At 31.6% G+C, this 23,208-nt stretch overlaps 1 protein-coding gene across 5 annotated transcripts in view; it reads left to right on the forward strand.

Annotated features, from left to right (window-relative positions):
* LOC134706573 (corticotropin-releasing factor receptor 2-like) overlaps positions 1-23,208 on the forward strand; it is a 117,505-nt gene that overhangs the window by 18,450 nt on the left and 75,847 nt on the right. The window contains exons 1-2 of one of the 5 annotated variants that reach the window (XM_063565620.1): positions 1,863-1,971; positions 17,794-17,911. In XM_063565620.1, the coding sequence (XP_063421690.1) occupies positions 17,815-17,911 (97 nt within the window). In that variant the 5' untranslated portion in view covers positions 1,863-1,971; positions 17,794-17,814. Of the gene's footprint in view, positions 1-1,862; positions 1,972-9,214; positions 9,234-9,508; positions 10,047-17,261; positions 17,281-17,793; positions 17,912-23,208 lie in introns of those variants that run through there. The other 4 variants (XM_063565622.1, XM_063565621.1, XM_063565623.1 and 1 more) reach the window with 4 other exon arrangements.

A 23,208-nucleotide genomic window follows, 5' to 3' on the forward strand; every position in this document is an offset into this window, starting at 1 on the left:
AGTGGAGATACACAACTATAAAGATCTTTTTCTTTGAACTAACTAGACGAAAAAGCCATTATAGTCCCATATGGGTTTAGAGATAGAGAACAGTAGTTTTGACAAAATGTCGTGAAGAAATCTCGTATTATAGTTATATAGGAAGATAGACCATTGCACTTGGATCACAAATATAAAGTTATCTCCATTTATTTTCTATCAAAAGTTGACATATACCACTATAAGATTCACACGACAACGTGTCGACTCATGCATGAGTAAAGTTACTGATACAAAATCGTGATCGAATATCCTTTAAGAAAGATATACTGGCGAGATTGCGATATGATTTCGTGAATATTTCTGTATTGGTTTTGTTATTGGTTCGAAGAGTGTGGTATTGACCCGAGACGAGTCGAAATCTCTATTAATCACTGTGTCTATCAGGGTTCTTAAATACGGATAGTAAACTAATTAGACTAATTCATACAAAAATTTTTTAGTTCAAACCCGATCGTTGGTACTTTCGATCTAAAATCCGTGATACTTGAAAATTCTTTATTAGCCGGACTAGACTGGGCCATAGCCTGGTATCCTAGCTAAACCTCCTCATTGTTCAGAGCATAATTTCAGTTATGTTTAAAAATTCAAACGATTCATTTGAATTTTCTATGAAACATTCCTGTTTTAAGTGGATTTCGGCAGTTTGCTGGTCCAGGCGAAGGTTATTCACAGAAAATATTTTGCGCAGATATAATGCTTAAATCTGAAGGAGGCGGTATTTATGTCATAAATGTTGTCTTGAAAAACACCTTTTTTTTCAATTAAAATTTATTTATGTCCGACAAGAAAAAGTATGTTGTGCAAAGTGTACTTCTGGCAGGTTCTTTCCTTAAGTTTAAAACTACAACTTCAGTTACTGCGACGGTATTATTCGGCACTTTGACACTGAATTGTTTACTAAAAACTGTTGTTTATTTTGTTCAGCTACCAAGGTCGACATCAACTGTTCTGTGTCGTCTTGCTTCATTATGAACATATATTCATTTCACATGATTTTTAACGTTTCGTTCTCGATTATTCAATTAAAACAAGCATTTCACACACGATTTCGAGATTTAAATATCTAAACCGAATATTAATATTGGGTTTTAGGAATAAACATTAGTATGCTTAAAATTTGAAAAAAAAGAAAAGGAAAGATATGTGTTTGGTGTGTATAAGAGAAAAACATAATGACATATAAAATTGAGAATGGAAATGGGCAATGTATCAAAGAGACAACAACCCGACCATAGAAAAAAAAAATCTGGTTTTTTTTTTGGTTTTTTTTTTTATATATGTATATTGATGTGTTGTCATTTGGAATCAATTAGATCTAATCAATTGGACCTGGTAAAGAGACGTACTGACAGATTGGACCTGGTAAAGAGACGTACTGACAGATGTAGTTCTGCTATAGTTGGCACACCATATGATATAAGAAGGGGAAAAAACGTCAAACAAATTCATAAATGTTTTTGACTTCACCATCATTCGTCCTTCGGTGTTTTAAAATCATAAAAACCAATGAACTTAATAATTTTTTGTTTTTTTTTAATTATCGGTAATAATCTGCAGTTGAAAATAAAATTAAACCTGATAGTGATTATTAAATTATACTTAATTTTCAAAAGTACACTTTCATAGAAATTCACTTTTCGCATCCATTACGAAAACATGTTCATAACGGATTTCAAATAAAATGAATTTACAAGTTGTGTGCTAATTTGAAAAAGTCACTGTTACAGTATAAGCCTGTAAAGTGCATTTTTTTAATATTTTATAAAACTACTTTATATGAGAGGATACATATACATTTGATAAGTAACATTCTGTGGTAAACATACTTGAGATCAATAAACAACATGTTTATGTATGTCATTAATGCATTTATTAAAGATTGACGAAATTTAAGACAGTTTGAGATAAGATGTATAAACTACGTCAAAGGTAAGAAACTGAGATATAGAATTATTGTTATTGTGTAAATAATTTGTTCTTCATTTTTTTTAAAAATCAGTTTATTTTTGCAAGCGTGATTACCTCTGGTGCGGAAGACCATGTGTCGGCCCCTGTTTTGTCAAATTAAGAACATTAAAATTGGTAGTTGATGCTTTTTCGCAAGGCATGCTGCATTTAAAAGTTATAGCAAAGAGACTGCTTCGGCTCTGAGCCATTTACTATATATGTCATCCTCCGAATAGGCTTGACCTATTTCCCGCTGGACGTATAGAAGCTATCAAGCAATCAGTTAGATAGTGAGACAGACTGAGTCTTTTATTCATTATTCTCAAATCGTGTAGACTTAAATTTAATTTATTTTACTAGAAATCAAACAATTAGTTCCTTTTTAGCTGACTGTGGTATGGGTTTTGTCCATTGTTGAAGGCCGTACGGTGACCTATAGTTGTATGCGTCAATGTCATATATGTCTCATCGGCAATTATACCACATCTTCTTATTTTTATATTTTATTACTGAAATGTGACTTGCGTGTAACGTATACTCTGTAGGATTTTAATAGATGTGGATGTCTCTTGTCTGTGTCTTTAATTTGGGTCTCGTTTATTTTAGAAATCTGTCTGATCATTTTGTTGGTATAGGTATAATATTTCAAATACATTCCACTCATGTTGTTAAGTTGACATGATTTAACTATCATGCATAATACATTGTTTTTATATTATTAATTTTGAATAGATCAACCTCTTTATTACTTTAACTATGTGAAAAAGACTCTACTTTAAACGTTTTTACAGCAAACTAATCATTAAACCGAGACCAAAGGACACGACCAACTTTTAAATTCATATCGCAAATTTCATGTTAACATAAATTGCATATTATATTTTTTAAACATAATTTCCTGCACAAGTAAGTGATTACACTCACTTATAACATTGTTTTGTTTATTTGTGTAGCTTAATTCTTTATAATTAGCCTGTTTGTTCTATTGTGGTGTGCATGTGGTTATGGAGAGGTTTGGCCAATAAACAATTTAACCTCACCATATTCAGCATTTTCCAAGACAAGACAAGACAATTTATTACAAGTTACAACTTAGGCACACGTATGGTGCTACAAGAAGATAACAATTATACATTAACAATTACATATATACGTATACATTTACAAGCAAGACACACAATAAATTAATAATTGATATCATACAATAAAACTGAAATATATTTAGTTGATTTGTTTGCAAAATTCTTAATTGCAACGTGGTTAGAAATTATTGTAACATGCTATGAGTTATGAAAATATTTTTTCAATATGTCTTAGAAACATGCACACTTTTCTTAGCACTGGCACCTTATAGTGTGATAATAGACCAATACATTTCAATTGTGAAGGATTTTTGTATGTCCCATTCAGTGTTTGTCCATTGTTGTATATCATATTTTTTGTATGTTTATATGTTTCTAGATAATGAAGTTGGGCCGTAAGGGTTTCTCGTTTACATTGTTAACATTTTTCATTGTTGGACCTTTTATAGCTAATTGTTGAACGACGTGATTTTTGTCATGATAGATATTTGTCACTGCACCTCCTTTGCCGATATTAAAATAGTAAGAATAATTTGTTTTGATTGATACAGTGTTTAAACAAAACCACGATGGTTATATATTATGACTTCTAAGCTGAATAAATATCGTTTAATTTATCTACAGTAGCAGCTTGAACACATGTACATCTATGTAATCATATTACAAAGATTTGTCACTGCACACCTTTTTTTTTAATAGATGCTGAGATGGCAATCTCTTTGTTATTGCACCATAGTGTATACAAGTGAAATATTATATTATAACCACAAAATCTGATTTTTTTTTTTACTAAAAGAAGGTAAATAGAAACAATAGCCATTTGAGAAAAATGACGAGGTCATATTGAAAAAAGATATTTTGCTACGGCCAGCAGTTTTTCTTTCTTAAAAAGTATATGTTAATGATACTTCAAGCTAATTGTCATGCTTTTTTGCAGAATTTTCGTGTATTTGCTTGCTAATATCTTCGACTATTACTGTACCTCTATGCATGAGTGACCCGGCACAGCCAGTAACAAGCACAAGAAACTACTTCAATTGTTCAGATGTATCAATGAAATATTTCTTTTTTTTTTATAAAATAATGACTATATACTTTAACATATAAAGTAGGTCAACAATGGGTAACAGGTGTATAACGTATCATCTAATTGTCATTACTGTTCACTTGAGATAAGTACCGGAAGGTCACTCACCCTTTTATCTCATTCTTGTCATAGCGTTTAATGAAGAGACCGGAAAAAGGTCAAGCTTATAATTTTCATGAATGTAAACTAGTACAGTTTTTCTATTTAACAAAACTTTGTAAATTGATTTGATTTGAATTAGGTCGTTATTTTTTTTTTTAGTTTAAATTTGTTCTGTTTTTTCATGTCAGTGACTCTTATAGCAGACTATGCGACAAGGTTTTTTTTTCTCATTGTTGAAGCCCGTACAGTTACCTATAATTGCTTACATCCCCATCGTTTAAACTATAGTGTATATATATTATATATAAAGAGTTGTCTTCTTTTTTTTTGACAATCATACCACATCCGATTCATCCTTTTTAGCTCACCTGGCCCGAAGGGCCAAGTGAGCTTATGCCATCACTTGGCGTCCGTCGTCTGTCGTCTGTCGTCGTAAACTATTTCAAGAATCTTCTCCTCTGAAACTACTGGGCCAAATACTTCCAAACTTTAACTGAATGTTCCTTAGGGTATCTAGTTTATAAATTGTATCCGAAGTTTTGATCTATCAACAAACATGACCGCCATTGCTAAAAAGAGAACATAGGGTTTTTGTCTTATAAAACCAAAGCATTTAGAGCAAATCCGACACGGTGTAATATTGTTTATGTTTATCAGGTCAAGATCTATCTGCCCTGAAATTTTCATAAGAATCAGACAACCCGTTGTTTGGTTGCTGCCCCTGAATTGGTAATTTTAAGGAAATTTTGCTGTTTTTGGTTATTACCTTGAATATTATTATAGATAGAGATAAACTGTAAACAGCAATAATGTTCAGCAAAATAAGATCTACAAATAAGTCAACGTGACCGAAATGGTCAGTTGACCCCTTTAGGAGTTATTGCCCTTTATAGTCAATTTTTAACCATTTTTCGTAAATCTTAATAATCTTTTACAAAAATCTTCTCCTCTGAAACTACTGGGCCAAATACTTCCAAACTTTAACTGAATATTCCTTAGGGTATCTAGTTTATAAATTGTATCCGAAGTTTTGATCTATCAACAAACATGGTCGTCATTGCTAAAAATAGAACATAGGGGTCAAATGCAGTTTTTGGCTTATAACTCAAAAACCAAAGCATTTAGAGCAAATCTGACAAGGTGTAATATTGTTTATCAGGTCAAGATCTATCTGCCCTGAAATTTTCAGATGAATCAGACATTCTGTTGTTGGGTTGCTGCCCCTGAATTGATAATTTTAAGGAAATTTTGCTGTTTTTGGTTATTATCTTGAATATTATTATAGATAGAGATAAACTGTAAACAGCAATAATGTTATCAAAAGTAAGATCAACAAATAAGTCAATTTGACTAAAATTGTCAATTGACCCCTTAAGGAGGTATTGCCCTTTAAAGACTTTTTTCACAATTTGTTCATCATGTTGACTTACTTTAAAAAATCTTCTCCTTTGAAGCTGCTGTATAGATTTCAGCTAAACTTAGGCTAAATGAGTTTCAGAGTATCTAGTATAAATTTTATTTCCTTGTATGTAAAGAAACATAGCTCCTATTGCTAAAATAGAACATAGGAGAAAATGATTTTTTTTTTGCTTTTGAAGAAAATAGGACGATCCAAAGAACATTTAAATAAATTGAAAAGCCAAAATAATCATTGATGAGAGATTTAACCAAAAGAATTAAGGTGAGCGATTCAGGCTCTTGAGAGCCTCTTGTTAAACTAATAATACTTCTAAAATATGATGAGAGTAGTCTCTTAAACTTTGCTTGTAATAGTGGACCAAAAACCTTTTAAAGTCTTTCTAAATTCATGTTTTATAGCAAACGAAGGTATAAATATACACATGCTGAATAAATGTTTACAAAAAACGTAACTAAGTGTACAAGTTTATTATATGTTTTGCATGTAAATTACTGTTTACTTAATGAATGGCTATTATTTATTTTGAATTTATTGAACCATATAACTAATTTTTGACTCTTCACATTGAATAATCCGCGAAGCAAATGTGAAGAGTCAAAAATTAGTTTTATGGTTCAATAAAATCAAAATAAATTATTGCCATTCATTATAAATAAATTTCTATCAAAAATCAGGCTCAAAGAACTTTTTATATAATTTGTATTAACAAAAACAACGCACACACATGTTGGCGTATGAATACTCAACGTCAGAGTGGGCGTGTCGCCATCATCAAAATTGACAACATTGAAAATAAAACTAATAATTTTAACCAATCAGAAGACAGTAAATACACAAAATTTATTTATACTTGAATATCTAGGTTAACATATTTCCTAATAAAAATCAACAGCCTGGTTTTTGTGACTGTCATGTTACGAGAACTAGTTCGTTTTTATGCTTTTTAAATTGACATGCAACGACAATTACATGTAGAAAGATATTCTTTGTTATCGAACAGTCTTTGTCAGGATTGTAATTGGGGAAAACAATAAATGCCAAGGAAATAAAAGTGGGAACAAGGAAGAGTTTGAACAATGAATTTATCATATTAAATATTTGTTCTCCGGAAGGATTCTTTTTTTAACAGTATTATATAGTTTGCAATTCACGGATTTATACATGTACAAACAGTAATATGCAAACATATAAGAGTGTTATATAAGTCTGATTTCACAGATAACATATTTACATTTTCATTGATTACCATGTTCAAATAAAAATATTTTAAATATAGAAAAAGTTTTGACAAATTCAAAATATGTGTACATCGGTTTTTACTATAAAAAAAATGAAAGTTAAAGAACCCAAATACCGAACACTAAAGACAATTCAAAAGGTTGAAGTCTCTAATCAAATGGCAATATCAAAAGCTCGCACGCATCATCCGAATGGAAAACAATTATCATATCCCTGACTTGGTACAGACATTTTATCAAGTAGAACATCTATCTAAACATCTCTATGTGTACTAAGCTAACAACCTTCATCTCTTGTTTATGTCGGACCTTTATATTGACCAAACTTGATTAATAAAGGGTTATTATGCTCTGTCTAAATAGTCTTGAACCTTGCATTGGTTTTCCATAATTGGTAATACATCATTCTTGACTCCAATGAACAAAGTTTAACTAAGTATCGAAAAATAATAAGTGATAAGACGTTATAAAATCAGAATCCCAAATAGAATTACCAGAATAAGTAGCCTAGATACAAAACTATGCAATGCTGTCAAATGCTCTTTAACTGGACTTCTTATATGTCATTCTTTATATTGCTCCATATTTTAGTATATTTAGTAAAGAGACGTTCAATTTATATCAAATTTGAATTTCCATAATTGACAACAAACAATTGATAACGATCGACAATTTCGAGTTGGGGGAAAAGGGGGGTGAGGGGTTATGTAGTAAAATTTGAAGACGTGTTATAGCCATGGTCTTGTAGTTTACTGTCAATGATTTTCAATGAGTTTTCTCTCTTACGATATCCTCTGTATTTGACGCATATTCTTAAAAAGCCAATAAAAATCTTTAAAATTCCAAGCTATGAAAATAGTCATCATGACGCATAATTTTTTTACAAATACTCATCAGTGTTCCTCGAATGAACACAGAAGAAGGCTGAATAAATTGCTTAGGTTGAATCAATTTTACAATGAACGCCATACAAGTTTTATGAAAACATATGTATAATAGTAATTCTGTTTGTTAACACTTTTCTTATTCATTCATGCTTTAGTAATGATAAATAGATATTAATCAAGACATGCAGTTCTCTGTGTCTGCTTTTTGTTGTTACATGTATTTGCCGATAGATGGGATATTGATATTCTGGGTGGTTATTACTCGAGGACATAATAATATCTAAAAAGTAACATAAGATATACGGATTGTGCTTACAAAATATCGCACAGTAAGCAACAAATTAGTTAAAACTACAATGGATTTGTTTTTGCTAACTTGGTACAGACATTTTTTTTAATGTAGATAATGCTGAATTAAACGGCCTGGTTTTAAAGCTAGCTCAACCTCTCATTTGTATGACAGTCGAACATTAATTCTGTTATATCGACAACAACATGTGAGCAAAACAAACAAACATAATAAGTAAAATTGTCTAAAACTACAATCGCTATAAAAAACAACACAGTATATTACAAGACATCTTTCAAAGTTTTCAAATATTTATTTCAATATTTCTCTTTATTTATCTGCTTAAGTATGACAGTTATAAATCAGGAACCATCAGCTGGGGACAACGAAGTTTTCTCGAATCCGACGATGTTTTTTTATTTGGAAACCCGATTTTTCCTAGACATTTCCTCCTAAATTTGTTATACCTCATTATTGCGCAGGACTTTAACCTTTGATCTGAGCCTATAAAAGTTTTAAAAGAGATTCCTTCTCCTCCTATTCCAAAGCTCTGCACTAAGTTAACCCTTTTCACATGTTTGTACAAAAAAATCTATATGATTTCATGTTGTATGATGACTGACCTTGGTCTAAATATTTCATATTCTTCGCCATAAATTATTGATTAATTAGATTTTTTATTGAATCCGGTTAATTCAATCATTGTTCTAGTATATCATATATTATACATATGTTAAGTCAATATAATATGTCTACAACTCAAAATGGTTCAAAACAAAACCTTTATGTATATTTTTTATGTGAAAGTATTTTTAAAGGAATTGCACAGCCGATAATCAAATATAATGGTGAAAACGTAAAAGAAAACTACCTCTTTTCTCATTATGGTAAGTTACGTCAACTTAGGTCACTTTTTGTTCGTTCGTCGTATGATGTTGAGAAACCTCTAATAGACCTTATCTTTAGTCACTGATATATGTCTGAGAGATAGGAGTTTTTATCTTTGACTCTTTAAAATTTGCTTACATTTATCATAATAAATCATATTTATTTTGAATTCAGAACGGAAAGTACTTCTGCTTTAAAGGACTTTATGTGATTACATAAGGATAAAATTCTATTGTACATCAAATGTCAAAGTGAGTATGGAAATATCCAATTGTTGAATTTCTTTCCAAGTGTATAGAATTGTCCTTTAAGGAAATTTAACTTTGTAAGTGCGTACTTGATGTCTATATATAGAGACTAGAATTATAGTTATTATTATTGTTATCATAAAAAGTTAATACTTGATAAATAATTAGAAATGACATCATGTGACATACATGATGATCAAGAGGAACGGGTGACAACACCAAGAGAGAGAGAGAGAGTCAGTGTGACATTGAAAAATGTGCATACCAATGTGCACTATGGTTTAGACGACTTTCTGAAATCGTTATCATTCGTTTAAGGATCTGGTTAAGAAATTGAAACTTAATTATATGTTCATTCCGTGAAGCTAAAAAGAGATAAAACGAATTTGCTAAAAAGAAAAAGAGATGATGTAATATAACATAAAATTGTTTTCTTTGAAACAATGAAAAAACGCGGAAGCATTCGTTTCGAATGAATTAATAAAACGAAACTTGCCATACATTGATATAGATTAAACTATCAATGGGTGACACTAGTTGCTGCCTTTGATAGGATTATAGCAGCTAAGTCTTCTATCTCCGTTAACTGGAAATAAAACTAGAAATCCAGGACTATCAAACTTAACGTTAGTGCAGAATTAGATTAATGTATTTTCTAACTTGGTCTTCATCAATGAATTATTGCCGCTATTTATCTTTGTATACGTGAACAATAAGGTCTTGGGATTAGACTATATGGAGATATAATATTGGAATAAATTTTATTGATGGTGCTACTGTGATTAAATATGTGGTTATGCTTTTCTTATCAATGAGGTAAGGTGCATTTAAAAAAATATGTAAATAAAATTTTAGTTAAAATGAATTTTCTTGCTTGGATTTTAGTATAAATTATTTCTTTAATGTAAAAGGGGGTAGGCCTTTGTAACCCAAAGTATTTGCTCCGGTTTAATTTTCTGATATTTACACCTTTGAAAATGAAGGGGTCCATGCATCATCTGCCATAGTCTAGTTGGTAACTCACCGTTACATTTGGTGTTTATAGTATATAGAATATGACCATTTTTTTTATTTCCCTTAAAAAAAAATCGAAAACTCTTTCAGGCCTATTTTATTGAGTGATTTTGCACATGTGCTCACTGTGAATACCCATGACTATAAAAATGTGTATATATAATGAAAACATTATCTTACAGTAATTCCGAAATGTCCTTGAACTATTTGTAGCCTGAGAGTAAATAAACGGTTAAGGTTTTTTTCACAAAGTTACTATCATGTTTAAAGTACATGTATGATGAACAATTCATGCTTTACGTGTTAATAAAAATTCGGCAATAACGGAGAGAAGATGATAGATATAGGAAGATGTGGTGTGAGTGCCAATGAGACAACTCTTCATCCAAATAACAATTTAAAAAAAAAAGTAAACCATTATAGGTCAATGTACGGCCTTCAACACGGAGCCTTGGCTCACACCGAACAACAAGCCTTTTGCCTCATCCAAACGACTCTTTTTGGCGGGACACTTTGTCGTCATGATTGGTAACATCATTCAAGTTAAGGAGTATCGCTATAAAGTATTATAAAGTTTCAGTTCTACGACCACTTAACTGGCATATTTCTATAAGAAGTGTATATTAGAAAACTTGTAAAAATAAAGGATTTGGAATGAGCAATTTATTATTTGTAAAGTTATTCGATCCTTTTATAATACTGGTATCTTAGATTTATTAAAAAAAGAATAGGACGGTATAATATATACTGTATAAGTACGTCTGAACCAGTGACAGCTCTACGACAGATTTTATCCATCGGCCCACCAGTGATGTGTTACAAGGCTGAAAACACACATATATATATGTAGATCAGTAGTTCAGAAGTGTCAGTCGTGTTGTCACTGTGAAATCATAAATTGTCATGGTTAGCTTAAGATGACCATTGTACACATAAAATATGAACCAAGGCCTTACCCAAAGGTTAGTTTACCCGCGCCAAATTCTTAGTACATTGTGGGATGATGGAAGTGTTTAACGACCCTGACTGGCTTTACAGCTCTCGTACGTCGGACATATTGTACCTGAAGTCATATTTTTGACAAGATCTTTAAATGGAGCTATACGGATTTAAGGAGTCGTTATATTCAAGTTATAGATGTTCACATAAGAATCGGTTGAAATAAGACGAATAAATAAAACACCATTGACACTGTAGAGAAAACAATCCACTAAACTATTTCAAAATCATTTACTGTTTTTTTTTTTTCATTCCATTACGCGTTGAATTATCGGTTCATTATACTACTGGTATATAGTTTTGCGTGCTTGCATTGAATCAAAACAGTACAATTTCAAGACCAAGAATTATAAATTCTCCAGGGTATCTTGACCTTTATGATAACTAACCGAACAGACAACAAATGATTTAAAATGTATTTGCAATTGTAAATCAAATGTCTTTTGTCTTGTGATTTAGAATAGGTTATTACACCGATGCCATTGTTAGACAGACATAGAATCAATGTATGGAGTAAGGGATGATTTGGTACATCTCACCATATTTGAGAAGCAGCCAATATTATCACTGTACATGCACTTTCCGCCCGCCTCAAAACTCTCAGAGACACATCTAACAACAAAATATCTTTATGATAGCTTATTGACATTAAATAAAAATAATGTACTCGTCAAAAACGAAGGTTGCGTGACAACCAACTATAGGTCACCCCTATATCATATAAATGACAACAAACTAGGTCTCCATGCATCACGAACAACCTACTTTAATAAAAAAAAAAAGAAAGCATGTTTTTTAAATAAATGAATACTTTTAAACAAGGTTTAGGTATTTGCATACAAAAATTCAGTTTGATTTCATACTACTTCGTATATGTATAGATTTAACTACTTCCATTTCCACAGATCTATTTGATATGCATGTCTTGTACATGTCCTTTAGCTTGGTTAATTTAAACGCAATGTTACTTGAAAAAAAATAATTAATTGAATGAACCATTCTTTGATTAGTGACATTCTGCTCTATAAACAGCTCAACAGCTTTTTTGAAAAGATGCACTTTTGGAACATGTGACTCAGTTATATTTAAGATATTATGAATGATTCCAACATTTCTGTATCTCGTATATAGATCTTTGTTCAAGACTAATGATGACCAGAGTTTTTCTTTTTCAACTTGGTTCCACTCTATTTTGAGTTTTATATTTCAATCCAATTTCGCTATCTTGTTTGTCTGTTTCTATCTTATCTTTTGATATTTCGTTGGAAATAATGAGCATTACTTTGACCTATAATGGTTTACTCTTACAAATTGTGATCTTTGATTGAGAGTTGTCTCATTTGCACTCATACCACATCTTCTTATATCTAGTTAATTCTACTTTCATCTGTATCGGCGTACTCTTGGGAATTATTATCTGGAACTTATTATACCAGCAGTTTCTAAAGATCGTATAGTTTGTGAGGAAATTGACTGTCTGTCTAACTACAAATGTACACACAGGATGCACAATTAATGCGGTTTTTTTTATTTCACAATTACGATCTTATTATAAATTTGTACAAATTTGGTGATGTCTTGCCTGCAACGAAATTAGCAGAATGCTAGACATAGGAATTCCTATAAGGCGACGATGGATGTGACACGAACACTATTTGTATATAGTTTTACGTTTCAAAGGGTAGAAGACCAAGATGCTTTATAATTTGAATACTGATGCCTTCTTTTTCCATCTGCCATATTATGTCTTATTAAAGTCTTTGGCCTTTTTCATGGTACAAAAATGTTCAGTTTTTGACTCACCTGGCCAAATAGTTATTGAGGTATCAAGTTTTCAAATCGCTAAGACAAATTTAAACAAACTTGGCCACAATCATCATCAGGGTATCTTGTTTTTAAACAAATCTGATGACCCCACCTGCAAACCAACATGGCCGACATCGCTAAAAATAGATTATAGGGGTAACATGCACGGTTTTATTTACGTTAAACTTTGAAACTTAATCAAAAGTATAATGTTTGTGTTATTTCATGCATCAATTGTAAACAAAATTATCTGTTTGGTGAGCGACACAGGCTCCTTAAGAGCTTCTTGTTTTGTCATGTGAAATTCTCACTTATAATTTATAACGCGTTATTGGACAACTACATTTGTTATATGAGTTCCTTGCAATGTCTTTATGTTTGTCAGACAAAGTGCACATGAACTCGACCTCGTAATTCAAGGTTAAAATAAAGTGATAAGGTTCGTTTCTAAAATGTCTAAAGCAGTAGGTAAACTACAGGTATGCGTGGTGAGTGATTATAAGGTGTACACATCAATTTGCCAGGTTTCATAATGTCCTTGGCGTCATTTTCTTGGTTCATTGGTCGATGTAAATTTTTCGTGTTTTGGTCTTCTTATCAAATACCATAAGCAATATGTCAACTGTATTAGGTGTATGGAATGAGCGTAAGGTGTACATGTCTTTAAAGAAGCATCTGTATTTTTTCACATATCATGGATAATGCTTATTTTATGTGATTCTTGCAATAATACCTTTATGCATAAGAAATTTTACACCTTATATTAAGACTTCAACTTAGAAAAGTTGGTTCAAGTAATGCTGTATTTTTGTCAAGTCAAAGTGTCCGTATATATTGATATTAGAATCGTATATTTATATTAATACACACAAGAGAGCAACTTTCAACTTCTGGAAAGCAAATACTTACATTCCACCTATTCTGCTAAGTTATTTTAAACATATCATTGATTTCTTGTCCCATTTTATTTTCTCGCCTTTTATGATGATTGTCGTTCAACGATTGCAGTAAATTATTGCTCTTTTGAACTTTTTTAGCTTTAAGTAATAACCATGTCATGATTTCTAGATAGATAGTTCGAGTAAATCAACCGCTGGTGTTTATTAGACATTGATGTTTTAGTCAGTTATGATTATAATATGAGTATATGACATATCACTTGAAAAAAAGCAAACCATTGCCGACACTGCATGCCGTAACCCTCTATTTATTTAACACATTTTCAAAGTTAAGAGTACAAGGCAAAAGGCTGTGGATTTTTTTATCGAATTTCCGTAACATTGAAACAACAAAAGGGCAAATCATCCTTCACGTACTTCTAAGTTATCACAGTGATCTTTAACGTATATGATCAAGCATATGTAAAAGGTTTTTTCATAGTTGCTATTTCCCTCGTTAACCAAATGTCCACTAGCATTACTATATTTATAAATTTATTATCAACAGCATTTTAATCAAGTAAACATGTAGGACGTGTTAAAGAGTCAATATAGGATGAACGGATCATATAAAACGGAGGGAAAATATGATATAAAGCCCAAACAAAAAAATATAAACGAGTCTTAATTGAAAACTACGTTCAAACCTATGATTGCGTTGGATAAAAACCGCAATTTTTATACGTGTGCATGTTAAACAAATTTCGTCGTAGAAGGGTCTAAAAACAGCACAAACAACATTTTCCAAAAGACCAAAAAAGTGAAAAAGTATATTTAAACAAAACGCATTTGACTAACAGGTCGAACAGCTGATGTTCGTTAACCCTGCTGACTGCCATTGGCGATTGCAAAATAAAATTGATCACAAGATGTAACAAAATGGATCTTAAAATAAATTTAATACTAAACTGAAAAACTTTTTAAACTTGTGGCCGCGATGTTATGCCACAAACATACGGTGTCTATATATTTTAGTACACCAGATCCGGATTTCGACAATAAATGTCTCTTCAGTGATGTTAGGGATCGAAACGGTATTTGGAAGGCCATATAAAGAGTATCCTCATTTTTAGAAAAAGTACCCTCATTTTAAGATAAACTCTTGAATTTAAAGAGTCAATATAGGATGAACGGATCATATAAACCGGAGGGAAAATATGATACAAAGCCCAAACAAAAAAATATAAACGAGTATTAATTGAAAACTACGTTCAAACCTATGATTGCGTTGGATAAAAACCGCAATTTTTATAGGTGTGCATGTTAAACAAATTTCGTTGTAGAAGGGTCTAAAAACAGCACAAACAACATTTTCCAAAAGACCAAAAAAGTGAAAAAGTATATTTAAACAAAACGCATTTAACTAACAGGTCGAACAACTGATGTTCTTTAACCCTGCTGACTGCCATTGGCGATTGCAAAAAAAAATTGATCACAAGATGTAACAAAATGGATCTTAAAATAAATTTAATACTAAACAGAAAAACTTTTTAAACTTGTGGCCGCGATGTTATGCCACAAACATACGGTGTCAATATATTTTAGTACACCAGATCCGGATTTCGACAATAAATGTCTCTTCAGTGATGTTAGGGATCGAAACGGTATTTGGAAGGCCATATAAAGAGTATCCTCATTTTTAGAAAAAGTACCCTCATTTTTAGATAAACTCTTGAATTTAAAGAGTCAATATAGGATGAACGGATCATATAAACCGGAGGGAAAATATGATACAAAGCCCAAACAAAAAAATATAAACGAGTCTTAATTGAAAACTACGTTCAAACCTATGATTGCGTTGGATAAAAACCGCAATTTTTATACGTGTGCATGTTAAACAAATTTCGTTGTAGAAGGGTCTAAAAACAGCACAAACAACATTTTCCAAAAGACCAAAAAAGTGAAAAAGTATATTTAAACAAAACGCATTTGACTAACAGGTCGAACAACTGATGTTCTTTAACCCTGCTGACTGCCATTGGCGATTGCAAAAAAAAATTGATCACAAGATGTAACAAAATGGATCTTAAAATAAATTTAATACTAAACAGAAAAACTTTTTAAACATGTGGCCGCGATGTTAAGCCACAAACATACGGTGTCAATATATTTTAGTACACCAGATCCGGATTTCGACAATAAATGTCTCTTCAGTGATGTTAGGGATCGAAACGGTATTTGGAAGGCCATATAAAGAGTATCCTCATTTTTAGAAAAAGTACCCTCATTTTTAGATAAACTCTTGAATTTAAAGAGTCAATATAGGCTGAACGGATCATATAAACCGGAGGGAAAATATGATACAAAGCCCAAACAAAAAAATATAAACGAGTCTTAATTGAAAACTACGTTCAAACCTATGATTGCGTTGGATAAAAACCGCAATTTTTATACGTGTGCATGTTAAACAAATTTCGTTGTAGAAGGGTCTAAAAACAGCACAAACAACATTTTCCAAAAGACCAAAAAAGTGAAAAAGTATATTTAAACAAAACGCATTTGACTTTATATATATATGGGGGTACAATAGTACACTAATGTACTTTGATATAAGATGAAGTGGTATATGAGTGTCAAGGAAATAACTTTTCGTCAAAGTCACAATTTGTATTAAAAAAAGTAAAGATTATAGGTCAATAAACGGCCTTAACAGGGATCCTAGGCCCACACCGAACAGCATGCATTAAATTAGACTGTTTAGCGTTTCTGATCAATCTGAACATTTATAAAATATTTGCCGCTGGACGGTTAAACAGATATAACAATGAATCAATTCGAAAGTGTTAGATATCGTGTGCCTTGTTACCGATGTAATCAAACAAACTGAACATCATAATTAGGTTTTATATCTGATTGTTTTTTATCTATTTTTTCGTCATGAACGACTGAAATAAAAAGAATGTTGTAAAGCTACATTATATAAATACGTTTAACATATATGTAGACAGGACAGGGGAGACAAACCAAAAAGCAATACATCATGGTACATTGTTACCCGGAAATAGTAAATATTCCTTTTTGTCAACAAGTATTCAGTTTTACTAATGAAAGAGTGACACGACAACAATATACAGTTGACGTCATGGCTTACTACTGAAAGATTCAAAATCGTAAATGTAACAGTCCTTCCTAATAAAAATTAAAAGGTTCATTAAAATATACGAACACTGAAACACAAAATAAAAAAATTAGTTTGGTTGACGTCATTTTTTTCTACCACAAAATATTTAATAAGCAGTTTAGCATCATTGCATTTACACACACGGAAACATTAAAATGTCACCAGATTTGTTGTAAGTTTAACATATTTATCTATTATATGCATATGATAGCAGTGGTCACTTATTTCTTTCTAGGATGACCGCAGCAAATACATTTCTGCCATCGGAAAAGTATATACTAGTAATACTGAAATTTTTAAATTGATATAGCCGTTAGTTTACTTTAAATTTAAAATGATATACATACCCTTATTTCAAGCAAAATACGTTTAACATACTGACTATACAATAAATAATTGTCATTCAATTTGCTATAATTTACTTTATGTTTTATGAGATGACATAGCAAAAATGACTTACACATTTTGTTTCTGACTTTCACGGATACTATACAGAGATATAGAACAAAGTCTAAATCAGTGCTTTGGTTTACGCGCATTCCATTAAATTTGCGAACAAAACCCAGTTTGCTCGTAGCTTTGGATTACATATGCGAGCGTTTGTTTTACAAGTAAACTCAATATACTCAAACATAACTTAATTATGCATGTACCATATTTTACGTAGTATTATTTTATAATGCAGATTCCATCTGAATGAGCCGGTATGGACTACGAACACATGATGATGGAGTTCGAGGGAAGAGCACCATACAAGTTGGCATGTCTCCAGCGTCAACAACAATACCATGAGACATATGTTGGTGAGTACGCTGAGATTTTTATGTCATATAGGAACCATACCATAACAACAGGCCGAGTTCACTTGAAACTTTAGAGTTAACTTTACTAATTCGGGTTTCAACAATCCGAGTTTACTCGAATCTCTCGAGTTAAACTGTCTTACCCAGGTTCCAACCGTCACTGAGTCAGGGTTAAACTCGAGAAACCATTAAATGAAGTTAAATCAATCAGATTTTCTCCTTTTTTTGCTAAGTCAGGGTCTCACCCTAGAGTTACTAGATTTGTTCGCAATAGCTACTCGAGTGCGTTCATGTGATACTCTTGAAACTCTAAAGTGGCCTCTAGAGTTTCAAGTGAACTCGGCCTATACATTATTGAGCAAGATTGTTATTCGATCGATGTTAATGAAGAGAAGGTCAGTTCAGTGGCATTGTACATTGCATTTTGGAATATTCTGTTTGGTAATCAACGTCTTAGGTAAAGGTTATTTGTTTAAAAATGAAGTTTGACATTCATGAAAATATTTCCAGAGATATTTAGCCCAAATCCCTTTAGTTTGTCACTACCGTCGATGCCGAGGAATACTTATACCCACTCTTTATCGTATGACTAGGCATCGTTTGTAAAATTTCTGTATTCTTTTATGCCATGCTCTATGATCATTTTAACAGCAATCTAGTCAAATTGTGGCAATTTTGAACTATGCATAGCTTTTAAAATAGCACGGTGACCCGTACTTTTATTATAGCTTTGAAAAAAGCATCGATCATTTTGGCAAAGTATATGAAAATTTTATCAAAAGTAATATATACCGATGATCTACCTTAATCCATTTAAAAAAAAACATACGTGCAACTTTAATTGACGGTGGCGTTACTATGAAGGGCCGTTTTGGTCTAAACTCATATACTTACATATACCCTATATGTACCCTAACACTTTGTGCACGTACACGTAACACATTGTTTATAAGTCCCCTTCTGCTTAATTTATTCACTCATATTAATAGTGAATCAACCACAATATGAAGATACCTGCCTTTTAGTTGAAGATTACTTTATTGACCTTTACATTGTATATAGACTGTTTGTGGTGCTAGAGAGCTATCGAACCCAACATTTGATTTTTTCCTTGATATAGAAATATAAAGTTGTCATCACTAACCGTAGTGTGTAAGTAAAAACTATGCATATTAAAGTTTGACCAATATTACCAAACTAGATTATATGGTACTGTTTAATCCTGAACCATCTCTAAATCTAGAAATAAATGTAAAATACGAAAATAAAATAAATCCTTTAAGTAGAAACTCTCTACTGATTTTCTCGAATTTTATTCATCTGTATACGCTTCATTTATATAATATAAATGGAGAAAACTTCTGACTCCCTAAGGGACAACTCTCCTGATTATAGATTTCACATAGTAATGCTGCAACGGCTGCGAAAATGTCAAGATCTTTGAATTATCATTAGGAAAAGGTACAATAGATAAAAATGTAGATACTGGAAACTTCGGAATTTTTACGCACATGCATAGTTACGTTTTATATTACGTACTTGGGTTTATTTAGGTTCTTTTACTGATACAGGAACTAAAGTTCTTTTTCATCAGTCTTTTTATCTAAATCTTCTCCACTTCCGGTGATTGTTGATTTATAGTCTTCGTACATCATTGTTTGGTTCTTCCAGTATTTATCTAGTCTATTCTTAAATGTATTTGTGGTTGGTGATGTCACTATAATTTCGGGTAGTGTATACCATGTTCTCACTATTCGTAGAGCAAAGGCATTCCTCCTTAATTCTGTTCTTGCTCTCTTCGGAAATAGTTTCAGACTGTTGCCGTGTACCCCTGCTCGTGTTGTCATATATCCTTCCATAATTTAACAAATTGTTCCGCCTATTTATCATATTTTCCGTTCAGTATTTTATGTAATTCAACTATGTCACCTCGGACTCGTCTAAAATTTAGAGATGGTTGTTTTAATTTTTGCAGTCTTTCTGAGTATGTTAAATTCTTTAATCCTGGTAGTTGTTTAGTTGCCCGGCGCTGCACATTTTCAATCATTTCAATATATTTTATTTTAAATGGATGCCATACTGAGCTTGCAAACTCTAAATGTGTTCTAACGAGTGTCTTGTATAGTGGTACAAAGGTATCTGTATCTAAATATTGGAAAGTCCTTCTCAGTAGAAAGGGAGATAAATCAAGTTTGTTTCGCTGTTCATCAATTCGCAATGTTTTATGTCTTTTAAAATGTCTTATGTCTTACATGTCTTACTATTATGTCATAATCTATGTAGAAATAAAGATAAAAAAGATATTGATACATCTCAATTCTCTTCAATTCTGGGGTAAAACATATCAACCTTACTAATTCACAGGTCATCTTCGCTCAAGGGGCATTTTATTTTGTCATATCACTGATGATGACTATATAATCGCCTGATGGATGATGTTCGCACATATTTAGCTTGTATTGATTGCACCTCGACTTGGGATCACTCCGACGGAGTTTATGCGAAAAAAAAGTCGAAGTCCTCGGAAAATTAGCTTTACGATTTATATTTTTTTTTTAAATTATTGTTGTGATACTTCACGATATTTTTTTTTTATAGATTTACATTTAATTCATGCTTTTGTGATTATGTTTCATTCTTTAGCCTGCCACTTTTGACCCTGTGATGTCGAAATATAAGAGGTCTCCGCAAATATAGTTATTTTCAAGGATTTAATTTTTCTTGGCATTAATTTGCTTTTACTGGTTAAAGGCCGATAAGTCAAGTTAAATTTGACGAAAGAATGGACCAAGATGAATTAAATTCTACGAAAACTTGAGGCGAAAAAGATAGTTGGTTTCCATGTTTATGTTAACATATTAAGACACCATTTAAGGGTTTTCTTCTCTACTATACTTTTGTATGCTAACTTCGAAATGTAAACTTCCCACTTTTACAATGAATAGAAATGCACACATTCAATGATTAGGTATAACGAATGAATATACATGTTGAATGGTCATTAATTCAAGAATATATTTTCATCTGATAAAACAATCAATTTGATTGCCTCAGATACTGACATATCTTCTTCATAGTTGAGTCTGATAAAGATTTTGACCTGGATAAATAGAATAATTTTTTTTGAAGCAATTTATGCCTTGAGATTAGTCACTTGTCGGTAAATGGAAGATAATCAAGTAATAAACTATATGATGAAGATATGTTCTTTTAATTACAGTTTTAATGTATATAAATATATCACAAATAAAACTAAAACAAGTTTGTGCACGTGTAAGCGATTTACGATAATGAAGACATGAAACTGCTGAGTTCATTCCAGTATAACACATAAAACTGCTTATATCATTCCGGTATATAACACATAAACCCATTCCATATTAACATTTATAAATGAATCTAGTTTTAAGTCTACGTTCTCTGAATACAAACAAATTAAGTCATTATAAAAATAATAAGTTTCTCTCTTGGGTGTCTAACAAAATTTCAAAGAGTTACCATTGCTGTATTTCAGATAATATAATACAATACAATATTTTATTAACGTCTCACCTTTTACAAAGCAATACATAACCCATTGATTAAAACAAATTACACATATGTAAAAGCCATTCATCACGGTGGGTATGGTTGTCCTGCGAGAGAACGTACTGTGCTGGTGATTCGGTCCTGACGGGTGCTGGTGATCAATGAAAAAATGTAAACAAAGACGAAAATGATGATTTTTTACGTTTTCACTCATACAAAATGGAAGAAAACAGTTGAGATTTTTCAAATTTGTTTCTTATGGATTCATATGTAAACCATTAAAAAGTTGACCCTCTTAACTGTTTTAATAAGCGTAACACAAAACTGCTCATTTTCAGAAAATCTCGAACTGAAAAAATAAAATAAAAATGCTCATAGAGTCCGCTTTCTATACCGCAATCCACACGACAAAACTATTTTGTGAAAAAACATTGCAATTTATTCAAATTTAGCATTTTCTCAATTTATTCATGTCCTGATACTGTGCTGGTGGGTCCTGATACGGTGCTGGTGATTTTGGATAAGAAGTTGGTCATATTTGAAACAAATGTTACAAAATCAATAAAATTGGGCAAATAATTGTTGTCAATAGGATCTATGACTCCTATTTTAGCTCTTGTGCATCCATTTGGCTGTTTAATATGTGTTTTCAAATTATCTCAACTTGTATTACATAATTACATAAAAGGGCAACATCTTTCGTCCAATATCAGATAACAATATATAGTATCTAAAATGAGAATAGTTTTATTAAGATTAAATGCCCCTTATACATGGATGCTTCAACAATGACCAAAGCCCATGCCGCATAGACATGTTTGTTAGCGCTCCGCATACCCCTCCCATGGCCACTTCCACCCAACAAACCCTCCTCATTTCCTCCTTCATTGTTACAGTGGTGAACCAACACAACAATTTATCACATAAAATAATAACACAAAGACACACATTATTGAACAACGAATGCTCGCAGGTACTGAAAGCTAGTTCAAAGCCGCATTTTCAACTAATAGATAAGCCATATTCTCATATACAAAAATCCCAATCATGTCGATTAAAAAAGTCTCAAAACTTAAGTTCACATTCTAATGTTTGATGAAGCAGAACTTTAAAAGTGTGCAGTGAATCTTGTGCTCACAACAGTTACTTTATATTGTCATAATAATGTTAACATAAGACTTATAAAGGAATTAAGAAGGTACCAATAAATATTTTACAGTTCAATTTAATGATCATGAATGGAAGGAAATGGTACGGAAGTTTACATAGGACAAAAAGAAATTGATAGTATTTTTTGGCGGAAGACTTAAACGCTTCTTTGCATTATTATCTAGTACAATCATAGCAAGCAATTTAATCAATGGTTCGCTTTGCATATATTTATAGAAGAGCTGTAAATTCTAAAAAATATAAATCTTGTTGTCGTACAAATGTAGATGGTTAAATCCTCAAAAAAACTCAATAACTTTGTTGGAACGAATGAAGGTTTTAAATCAAATTTTCGTGCACTTTTTAGCTTCCACCCTGACGATACATGTTAGCTGTTCGTATACTGTTGCACCTGACGCACGGAAACTTTCACATTTCCATCTTCTTTTCTGAAATATTTTACCCAGCTCATACTTGACAGGATTGTTAACCTAGTAAAAGGTGTAACCAATGAATTGAATACAATTTAAATTTCACTATACTATATAATTCATTTTATGTTTCAATTTGTTCGAAAAAAGTCGAAAAGTATTTTGTATTTAAAATGATTCGTTGTAAAG

Source organism: Mytilus trossulus, chromosome 2 (assembly GCF_036588685.1).
Source record: "Mytilus trossulus isolate FHL-02 chromosome 2, PNRI_Mtr1.1.1.hap1, whole genome shotgun sequence".
In the NCBI taxonomy this organism is placed as follows: Eukaryota; Metazoa; Mollusca; class Bivalvia; order Mytilida; family Mytilidae; genus Mytilus; species Mytilus trossulus.